The sequence below is a fragment of the Centrocercus urophasianus genome, unplaced genomic scaffold, assembly GCF_019232065.1.
Source record: "Centrocercus urophasianus isolate 14NV4802_14NV808 unplaced genomic scaffold, USGS_Curo_1.0 seq_10, whole genome shotgun sequence".
Classification (NCBI taxonomy): Eukaryota; Metazoa; Chordata; class Aves; order Galliformes; family Phasianidae; genus Centrocercus; species Centrocercus urophasianus.
In genome coordinates this window covers 43531003-43543146 of record NW_024884142.1, presented here as the reverse complement: position 1 = coordinate 43543146, position 12144 = coordinate 43531003, and the positions used below count along the sequence as shown (strand labels likewise).

Here is a 12144-nt window from a genome sequence, read left to right as displayed (position 1 = left end):
GTTCTTTTTTGAAAAATGTTCCAATGAGTCTGTTTCTTGGCAAGAATGGCGATTGCAGCAATCTGCTTGTGACAAGGAAAAGAGGAAACACTGGCATGGCTTATTATGGAAAAATTAAATGGATTTGTCTCTTCTGATACAATTCTAAAAATCTAATCTTCCTTAAAAATGGGACAAAGCAGTAATTTTTTTGACTTTTACTTTGTTTTTCCCATCCCCAGATGTAACTGTTCTCTGAAAATTAATTTATCCCCGGTATAAATCACCACAGCAAATATTAAATATGCTTGTTTGGCAACATTTTAACTAGACTGCTGCCTATTAGTACAGTAAATTAAATACATTATCCAATTTCATATTTCAATTTCTTCCACATATCTTATTACTTTGCAACCTGTACACCAGAATGCCTAAAGCTGAAGGTTTATTCTTGTTAACAGACTGAGAGCACAGCTGGTCATCTTCAGTGCTTCTACACCACATATGTTCTTGATCTTAATATCACTGGTAAAGAAATCCCTGCCTAACACACTGTGCACTATTTTTAGCTTTTTTTTTTTTTTTTTTTTTTTTTGTATGGAGAAAGCAGAGAAAATTACCGTGGAATTTTGAAGTCTATGAGAACTTCTCAGCCTAAAAACTGATGTGTGCTATGGGAACCCAACCTCAATGACTATCTGTTAATTGATAGTCAAAGTGGAAATTTTCAAATGTACTTATATATAACTGGAAAGATTTCCTCTCTGAAGCTGAGCTGGAAAGAGAACTTGACTTCAAAGAAAAGTGTAATAGTTTTGTAGAATCATTAAGTTTGGAAAAGTCCTCCAAGACCACTAGTCCAATCATCCCCACCATGCACTAAACCATGTCCTTCAGTGCCTCATCTACACATTTCTGGAACACCATCAGGGATGGTAACTCCACCACTTCCCTGGACAAGTGCTGTTATCCTACAGGGAGAAAAAGGAGAGCAAGTACAGGGCAGTGACAGGCAGTATGTGAAACATGCCCAAGAGACACAGGGAACTGTTTGGTAAGAACAGAGAGGTTGCTGGTTTTCCTGGTGGGCAGCAAGGAACTTCAAAACCACCAAGACCCATGTACTCCCTTAGCTAGAGTCAGGAGTCTGCATGTGCCCACCATGAAATACCCAATGCTACACACATTGCTGCAAATTCTCTTAGTGCCAGTGACTGTTTCTCCCTCATGATTTGCTTGGTTTAAAATCAAACCCAACTCTTTCCACCATTATAAAAACTTAAGTCCTGATTGCAGCTAAGAATTTCCCTGAAATGGTCTTGCAATTTTTAATTCGGTTTCATAGCGTATTTAACAAATTTTGTACTTTCACGTAATTGCATAATTGTTTTTAATGCAATGTAATTTAATGTAATGTGTTTTTAATACCTAATTAGTCCTGTCTTCCTCTTCACACACATTCAAAAAATCTTATTCATTACTCCCCTTGGGTTCATAATTTGAGCACCATTTGCCCCAGAAAATCAGTGAAATTTAGTTGGTATTCAGAAAGAATAAAATCAGTATGACAGAGAGGGCTCAGAGAGGGCTACATCCAGTTTCTCAAACTCACTCCATCAATTGTACTAGAATTATTATTATTTTATTATGCCTCTGGTTTCTTCACTATTGGTAAGAAGAAAGGAAAGAAGAAAAAAAGAAAAAAAAAAGAAGAAAAAAAAAACATTGTATAGAATTCCTTTTGAACAGCAGAAGTTTTCTTTTGGTCCAGATTAGCACAATTGTTCCTCAATCTCACCTTAACTTTTGGGGTATCTAAATATAACCTCTTCTCTGAATTGTTTGGTTTCTTTCTGGTCTTAAAGGTAGAGTTACAGGTTTGGCTATCTTTGCACAGTAGACAGTTTCGCACTAAACTGAAGAAGCTGGGACTTGATCCTCACCTATATGTCCCAGAGAGTTTTCTCTGGTCTGTTAGTGAAGCTTAACAGCTGACTCTGCTCCTTGTCTGCAAGGAATGCATCATACTCTCAGCAGTAAATACCTTGCAGCTATTGTAGTCTGCCACTCAACCATTTCTTAATATTCACAAAAATCTACTGCGTGGATGTTAAATTCTACAAATTCTTCCAGCCTACTAAGATTTTCATTCCCACTCAAGTCTAAGAAGATATTGCAGAACAAAAGGTCTTATATTGTCCACTGGATCATGTAAGCTGGGTCATTATCCAACTCTTATTGGTATCGGAAAAATGAATTCTTGACTTATATCACAATGAGGGAAGAATTTTCCAGTGCTAGAAGATTTTACTTTACTACTTTGGATTTTCACATACTAGATTTATTTAAATGAAGCATGAAGTAGCTTATTTTACACTAAGCTTTCTAATCTGAAATCCAGTTTTTGTCCCTCCATTTTTAAAGACTTGAGTAAGTTACCTAGAATTGAGGATATTTTTTACTATTTTTTCCTAGTTTTGCTAGGATTATGAGATACCTAGTCTCCTAGCCTGGCATATTACTGTTACATTTGAACTTTCCTTACAGAATGCTGCATTTCAGTATCAGATTAAAATAATTTCCTATACTTCTGCTCACACTATAGTTATGATATACTAAAAGTATACTTAAAAATGCATCTTTGTTTCTTCGACTATTCCAAGATATTATTAAATCATCCCACAGTGCAGAAATATACTGTTGTAATGCTAACACTAGGATAGCATTACTTCAAGAACAAGGCAGGGGGAGCAAGTTAACTACAAAAAAAAAAAAAAAAAAAAAAAAAAAAAGATTTGGTACTTTAGTACATTGAAGTAGCAGTGATGGAAAGCATCAAAATTAAATGCTATTTAAATACAAATGAGAATTAAAAGGATTAGATGTCCCCTTTTTTTTAATGGAAATTGACATTTTAAGGGGGTTTGTTCTGTGGCTGGTAAGATTTCATAGCCCTGAATTTATGATTAATTTCTCTTTCATAATGAATTGGACCCAATTTCAAAGCATTTATCATATCTTTCAGTCTCTCTTGAGTCATGTGTTCAAGCTGTGTTGAATCCAGTCTATCACATACACTGTATATACAATTACATTCTCATATATTCATCTTTGGTAATTGGTATCACCTTCATTTGGATAGAAAGGGAATAAATATGCCTCACCTTGCCCATTGAGGCCATAAGAAAAATAAAACTTTATTTTCAGAGAAGGGGTATAGTCAAAAGAGGTAAGGTGGACTAGAGTTTTCTATAAAACTTATGATTATATTATATGTATAATTATATTACATATGGGGTTTATAATGTTTTTGAATTTTGAAGTACTATGTTAGTAAGGATAGAGAGTATAAATAATATCCTTCACCCTGAGCTTTCTTAGGTATGAATTTTTTATATCATAGAGGTCTACTACAGATATGTCTCTGCATCAACATGTTGCGGTGTCGTATCAGAAGTACAAAACATGCTATTTCCAGTGTTCAGCACTAGCTCATTCTGCAGTGCTACAAATAACATGATGAGTTTTCCCTGATGTGGCAGCTTCTTGGAGATTTATGTGTTTCAGAAATATTAGTTGCAGATTTTATTTCAGACATACTCTAGACAGCTTCCAGCATTTTACTGGCTGTCAGAGCTGCACACTTCTAGCATCTTCTGTTGATGTCCTCCTGCATGATTCTGTCTCTTTAGATACCCCTTAAAAAGATTCATGACCTAGTTAAGTTAGTCATAGAAGCCTTTAAAAATATCTAACCACTTGTATGTCTTTCGACTCACACTTTGAGAACATATACGCAAAATCTTTCAGTCATTGCCTCCTTCTACCGTTTTCTTATTGGACAGTCAGCATCAGTACTGAGCTCCAAGTCAGGCACCACTCTTACAGCTTCTGTTCTAAGTTCAGTATCTTTCACTTACATTTATTCCTGTAGGATCTTGGTGCATTACATTTTATAATCTAGTGGGGTTTTTTGTTGTTTTTTGTTTTTAATCAATTTACTAATCTAAACTGCATATCATGTTTACCTAGTGACAGGTAAAATCTTGAACTACAATTTATTGCAATTTTCTTTCTTTTCTGAAATATTCTAAAATTTTCAGTGGTTTACAGATCTTGAAGATATTGTCTTGTCAAAAGAAGATGCATTACGAACAAGTTGAAGCATGAGCAAAGAGTAAAGACTTAGAATTACCCAAATTATTGACACTCTCCAAACTATCCTGAGTCATTTTACTTTTTACGGTAAAGTGAGAGAAGGTTAGGCAAAATTGAATTACTTCTTGCTGTAGTCAAAGAGCATGCACACACCTGCTGCGGCTGATCTGTGGGTGCACCTTCCCATTGTCATGCAACAAAAGCTCTCAGTGTTGTTTTCTTAGGAGTGACCAAATCTACTCTTCATTTACATAAACATGCACTTTAGGAGTATTGACTTGAGCATCCATATTTACATTTACATATGAGTCCTTGTGAGATGTTTTTCTCCAAGAGAAAAGATTTGCCAGGTTGTCAGGACAAACACTTGAAATCTGTTCTCTTTTCATTTATTCCTTATGACAGTTCCTCTTCTCTTGATTATCACAACATTTGTAGAAACCAGTAGTACATTTCAGACTTGAGAGAGGAAAAGTATCTACCTCTCTTCCCAGAGACATTTTCATCCTTAGGCTTCAGTATAACCATACTGATTTAGTACAGATATAATGTGATTCTACATGAAAGGGCTCTGTGGGCTCCTGAGACATACTGAGAAATACTGAGATATTTCTCAGTAGTGATGTCTTCCCTCTTCAGTTATCACTTTCTGTTCATGAAGAAAATCTGGAAATTCAATAGATTGGACTGAAAACATTTACATTTTTTCTAGACCTCTTTTCTATTTCCTCTTTGTTGCAAAATGTTTTTCCCACATGGTAGGAGATTTACAATACAAAGGTAATGATACAGAAATCTGCGGAAAATGATCTTCCTTATCCGAAGAGTTGAAAAATGCTAATATAAGCAAGTGTGTGTGACATGATTTCACCAAAGGTATTTTCCAAGTGTGTTCTTATTCCAGAAAGAAATATATTAGTTCAGTTCATTATCTTTATAATCTGAACTGTATGATGGCAGTGAAATTGACAGTGGATTTCCCTACACTGATCCAGTCAGGGAAGCAGTAGTCAGATGTAGCAGAACAAATAATTCTGGGGAGCAATTTGAAAAATTTTGAGTGGTGTAGTGTGAAGCATTCTTGTGTGGATTATCTCCGATCTAAAAACATGATTCAGCTCATATTGCAATCTTTCCTTTCACTGAGAGAGTCTAAAGGAAACTTTTCTGCATCTGGCAGTGGTTTATGCTTACAGTACTCTAATTGAAAGGATATCTTGAAGAGCTTTATTACTCTATTTTATTTGGTTTTAGTTAGCCAACAAGCTATAAAGAACTGAGAGGGGAAATGACAGGCATGTAGCCTATAAAGCAAAGATTACTTGACTGTAACACCAGCCTAACTTTTTGCTCTGAGGATTTAAGTATTCTAGACACTACACAGAATATGACAGTAGGCTTTAACTAGATTCATTAAAATACTTGTGGCAAAACTAAACAGTACAGAAACCACCTTTTTTTTGCAGCTACAGAACACAATCAAAATCACATTGGTTTTTGATGTTACATATACCCGAGAATAAGAAAAGCACTTGAAATGTTATTTATGTAAACTTTTTCCTAATCTGTGTGCATCCACAATAGAATATTTTTAAAAAACCTTCTTGAACGTATCTGGATTAGAGCATAACATACACACATGTGCACACATAGATATACAAACCAGAATAGAATGTCAATTCTTATCTCCTGGGAGATGGCAGAGGGCCACCATTTCTGACTGTCCACCCTGCTACTGAAGATTAAAGTATACCACAGCAAATGTGCCAGTCTGGATGCTTTTCAGGACTGTTGACACTTTTTAGGAAAGAATCTAGGGAAAATTAAGAATGCAAGATCAGTTTCTTTGCTGTCTTCCACCTGCTCCTGGGATGTCCAGGAATGTACTACCAGTAATGAACAAAAAATGCCCATATGTGGTTTAAAGAGCAGTTTATACATAACTTTGCCATTTTTCATAGAAGGGAAAAGCCATTTCTCGAAATCTTCAGAGTTTACTAAGGTGATAAAATACCAAACTAAATCAAATCTCTATTTCATGCATGTAGAAAAATAATATACTACTTGCAGAAATTTCCAAAAATGAAAACATTTTGTAAATTTCTTTACAAAAAAGTACAAAAAAACTTTATAGATAAAAGTAATGACAAATATCATGGCTAATGCATAACGTGCTTTGAGTTGACAGTATCATTAGTTAGCATCATACTAACTAGCTGCTATCAAAATAAATAAATAAAATTGAAACCAAGTAATAATAATATGAAGCCAAAAAGAAAATATTTAGATGTGAAGTTTATGGTTCATGCAATTAAATGTTTCATTTCATTCCAGTATAATACCAGGGGAAGTTGCACTTAAAATATCATATCCCCTATTTCACAGAAGTGCTGCTTGACATGCAGTATTGCTACTTATTGACTTTTTCTTTTCTAATGTACATTGTGATAATGTGCTTCTTTTCAAGTGCTTTTGGTAGTAACACTATTATAAAAAAGCTCTCCTGAACTTCCTTGATATTTACAGTTTGAAAAACAGGAAACAAAGCTAAACAACTGAAAAATGTTATATTTTGCAAAAACACTTGCCAAGGTTTGCTAATGTCATATTGTTCTCTGATCTCATAAGATCTGACAGCCAGAGGGAAAAATAATTGCCTCCGTATCACTAAAGTAGAAGTACATTACTTTCAGTTTTCAAGAAGCACTCCAAAGCAAAAGAAAAACTGAAAACCCAACAAAACCAACCAAAACTCTTCTTTCACAGAATGAGTCCTAAAATACCTGAATGGAATTGGATACTCCAAAGAGTGCTTGGGCTGCACAAAACAAAGGCCACAGTTGTTGTTAAGATTATGCTCACTGAGTCAGCCAAACCAATGAGTTCCAAACTTCTGTCCTCTCACTTTTTGCTTCTTCTCCTCCTTGGCTTTTACTAGGATTGCCACCTAAGCTAGGACACCATGAGAGAAACATAAGATTTATCCAGATAATGAACTACTTAGTGCCAACCTATTCTCTCGGCACCATGTATTCATATTGCTGGAAAATTTGTATTTGCAGCTTGTTGCTTGGCCACAGCAACCCAAAGCACGAACTTTTCCATTGACTCTCATGTCATATATTACAATGTGTCAGTAAAATACCAAAGATAATTTGATATAAAGCTCATTATGTAATAAATACATTCAAGTGTGCCTTATGTAACAATATAGAAGCTGGGTCCCTGATTTCAGGCAACTAGTCTTTGTGCTTTGAAGTACAGATTTTGACTGAACAAAATTGCTTGTGAATTGCCATGATGTTACATCATCAGGAAAGTTTTTGGTAAAAGGACAAAAAATGAAACTCTTTTGTGTTTATTTTTTGTTGCTGTTTGTTTGTGTTGTTTTGTTTGTGGTTTTTTTTTGTTTGTTTGTTTTGTTTTTTGTTACATCTTAAAACAAACCTTTATCTAGAGGCTATATTTTGCTTTAATATATAGATATGCTGGCTTTTCAGATAGGTTTAAAAACAGAATAGAAATGAATATTTCTTTGCAGACTGAACATGCTTTACATGATACAAATATACTGTGAGTAGGAGTACGTGGTAATGACACATTGCATTTAAAAACTTAATGGTTATATTTTTTAATAATTGGTATAAGCCTGCCTTTAAAAATACCAATTATTTTCATAGCTCCACATGATGTTTATTTCTTTTAGATGTCCACTTTACTTTTAATATTAATATCAAAAATCAATATTGTGTTAATATTGGACATGAATTAATATTGAATCTAAATTCTATTTATACTAATATGTTATTGGTTAAAATATTTTATTTCCTATTGAAATTATTTCTTTCTTCCGTTGAAGGATGAGTCATATTTAAGGATAGGCTTTATTTTATTGAGGTACAGCATAGTCACTTTGCATATGGAACTTTATACCTTGATTCTAGAGTTAAAGTTGAATATTAAGGCACTACTATTCCTTGACCTCATACTACAGCATTAATACAAATAACTCACATAATAAACATGGAGAAAATGTAGCTTGGGTAGATGTTTGTATTTAATGCAAACTGCTGTTGTTCTTTCCATTAGTCAGCTCAAATATTTTAAATGTAGATACTTCTCCTGTGTAGATCAAATGCTGAACACACCAAAACTTTTACACATGCTATTTAAAAGAATCCGCAGGCACAATATGCCAATTTTGAAAGCTGAGGGTTTTTTTGTTTTTTTTTTTTGTTTGTTTTGTTATTATAAACATTAGTCTTGAGTGGTAGATAATGTTGAGTTCCTGAGAGGCAAGCTCAGTAATCTCCCTCTTCCCTCTGGTTGGCTGTGTACTCCTTCTCTGAAGGAATTTGGATGCGAATCCTGATCAAAAGAGCCCTTACAGAAATTGCTGTTAAAAATGTGTCAATCCCAGACATAGTTTGCCTCAGGGTACAGGATTTAGGTGGATGAAGTTTTTCAGCTGCATATCCCACCTTACTTTGGTGATTAAGGCTGGACTATGGCTGAAAAGCTGCAGTGGCTGGATGAGATCATAGAATCACATTCTCCATTCCCTATGACAAGAAGCAAGTAGCATATCACAGTTGCACACAGAGGCACATATAGCAGGTTCACAGGCCACCATGAGGTAAACCTGCATATATTTTAACTCTCACTGCTGCTAGGATTCCCTTTAGCACCTTACAATATGAGTTAAATTCTTTGATGTCCAATATTAGCAGCTAAACTGATCCCATTTGCATAGCATGAAAACCACCAGGGATAAAGAAATAAAGAATGATAACTATAAAGAGTTCATTTTCATGTACCAAAAGACAGAGAAAGGCTCATCTAACCCAAGAGAACAGAAGTCGCTGATAACATGAAAATTACTGTCCAAAGAAAATGAAAGTATACTTGTATATTTTTTCTTTTTCAGATCACAAGAAAGAAAAATCTGTGGAAACTGGTGAATATTCTCATTTTTTTTTCATCTTACTTTCCAACAGTCTTACTGTTTGAATATAATTCCTGCAATAAGTAAGTATTTGTTTCATGTTTGTTTTAACAGCCAGAACAGCGAAGAAAGACCTAAAAGCGCATGGTAAGACCTGTGAAAAACAATAAGCTTTGGAGTCACATTTATTTGGTTTGATTTTAAGTTCAGACAGGATTAGTTAAAGGGACAAGAGAAGTGAAGCCAGTGATTATGATCCGTTGATTTATTCGAATGTACTTGGGCAAGTGACTGACTCTGGAGCAGCCATGCAGACATTTGGCCTTCTGAAACTGAGATCTTATCAAATGTAGCTGAGAAGAATAATGAGGGTGAGATTGTTTTATTTCATCTTTTTATAGACTTTTGATATTTTCAGGGAGGAAGGGACCCTGCTTGAAGATTAGAGCAAACCTGTAGAGAACAAAACACAAAATAAGAGTTTCAGTATTTGGAGGGGAAGAAAGAAGTAGGCTTTGTTCTAGTATTATTTCAATCATCTACACATTTTATTGCTGTAGTTAGGTGCTCTTATTCCTGACAGCATTTTACTTCTCCATTTTAACTAAATTTGGAATAACCTAAAGATTTTCAACCCCCTTTACTGCCAAGTTTGATGACTAATTCACCTAATGATACTATTTTATCACATGCAACTCCTGAGCAAAAATTACCTACGGTAGACAGTCAAACTGTAGGGGAAAAAAAACTCTGCTATAGCAGAAAAACCTGTCACAGTTCTTCAAAATGAAGGTATCAATAATGGCAAAGGAAAGTGTGGTTGTTCATTTAATTTGGATTTAGGTACTTTAACTATGAAGAATAATAAGCAGATAAAACTGAAAGATACGTTCAAGCAATACTTTGGAAAATTGGTTGCCATCTATATGAATATTAAAATGGTTCTTTTTCCTAAACTGTGCCTAAAGCTTTCAAGAGCTTGAAGGAAAATGCTCTTAACTTCCCCAAATAACTGAAATAACTAAAAGGAGACTTCTGTTGCATATTCTCCACCCATGCTTCATCCTAAAACGTGTTTTTCCCCCTTCTCTTGTTACCTGAAAATGGTGAAGCTGTGAAACCTTGTCATATATTTTACCTATTGACCTTGATTTCTGTTGCTTTTAAGCTGCAGGGTTATTAGTCAGCTGCCATCAGACTATCCAAACAAGTAACATATGTGTGTCTCAGTTTTCCCCTGAAAAAAAACTAATAAGTGAGCTACTAGGCTGTTCTGTGTAAATGGGTAGCAGATTGAGCAGACGATGAATATATTAGGATATCCTGTTCTATTCTGTAAGTCTGATCATAAGAGGATTTTATGTAATTGTACAATGTATTCCCTGTAATTATTATTTTTTTTAATTTAACAGCATCTGTAGAAACTATGAAGTCAAAAAGTGAGTAAATTTTTTCGGTTTAGAAACTGAAATGGAAAAGTACTGGTGTTAACTCTGTTCTTAATGAGAAAGCCTCTTGTGACAAAGATGCTGGCAGGTGTAAAAGAAAGCGGACCTTTTAAATGTTAATGGCTCCTTCCTTGCAACACCTCAAAGTCTCCTGAAAAACAGGTTTCTTTTTCTCGAATTGTCAATGGACTTGCAAACTCTAGTTCTAAAACTCTTTCAAATTCTTTTTTTGACCTTAACTGAGACCACAAGGTTTTTGTGAGAGAAATAAAGGATAAATAATCAGTCTCCTCTGGATCCTAATACAGGGTCATATTTTTCTTTTCATCTGTCCAGCTGTGGCTCAAAACCAGTGATGTGTTAGGTGTTTTCTTTACTGAGTCTAGGAGGTTTTAAAGAGAAGTTCAGTGTTTGCCTTATTTTCATCTGAGAACTGTCAACAGGAGAAGGTGGGAGATATGGAGCTAATATGGTGGCATCTGATTCTTCCCCACCATCTGTTCCTTCCCTGAAGGCACAGAGCACTTGGATTGGTCAGAAGCCTTAGGGGCTTAAATTCAAACTGAATGTTTACATCTGACTTTTTACATACACAAAAGGATTTAGCCCCAGATTGTCTTCAGGAATGTTACCGCTGTCACATATATCTTAAGAACAAGTGAAAAAAGTGATGATATTACAAACTGCAAAAGCACTTCATCCTGAATCCCTGCATTACCGTGTTTATTCCTATTTAAAGACCACCTTCCTTTACAAACATTCCTCTTGAAACAACAGTGCTATTTTATTAACTGCTCGGAACTTGTGATCCATGGCTTCCAAAGCTGTCTGCCACAAGTCAAACCAGAGAAATGCAAATTAACATGTTTTAATACCCCGCTGTCATTCAAGTATCTTCTTTGAGAGTTTATCTCAGAGGTGTCAGTGGAAGTCAGTAGAGTGCTCTTCTCTAATGTGAGGAAGGGGTGCAGAATCACTTGGAGATTGATGTAAGCAAATTAAAGCTGATGCAGCATTCACTTTATTGGATGTTTTTAAGCTCTCTTCTTCATGGACTATGTTCATAATGCTGTCATTGCCATGAAGTTAATTTTATTGAGCAAAACAGAAAACAGACTAATTTAAAGTTTAATTTGTTCTCCTTTTTCTCCCACCAAACAAAACAGAAAATAAAAGTAGTCTCGATTCTCTAGGTGCCTGAATAAAGCTTTCCACTACTGCTTGAAGACTCTAAGGAAATCTTTTTGATACATTTATTTTTATTTATTTATACATTTTATTTCTTCTATAACATTCTATGCCAACATTTCAAAACTGTGAACTCATTCCTGCCAAACTTTTATCCATTAGAATCTGAAAAACATGAAGAATTTTTCTTGCAGAATTGAGTCAATTTCTGCAAACTCGAAGTTTTCTTTCACCACTACTGGGAAATGTTGTCATAGGCCTTTTGTACATCTTGTTCCAACTATATTTACCTATTATTAAGAGTTGTTTTCTTTAGGTCATTTGTGATGGTTACATCCAGAATTAGTGGGGTCTATGAAACGAGAGTCTTTACCTCTGTACCTGGTTCCCCAAGTTTGTCTGCCAAATAGTGTATTTCATATTTCT

At 34.8% G+C, this 12144-nt stretch overlaps 1 protein-coding gene across 1 annotated transcript in view; it reads left to right on the top strand.

Moving 5' to 3' along the window:
• TRDN (triadin) overlaps positions 1 to 12144 on the top strand; it is a 206521-nt gene that overhangs the window by 130602 nt on the left and 63775 nt on the right. Inside the window, 2 exon segments of the mRNA XM_042827318.1 lie at positions 9065 to 9094; positions 10495 to 10521. Coding sequence (XP_042683252.1) covers positions 9065 to 9094; positions 10495 to 10521 — 57 coding nt within the window.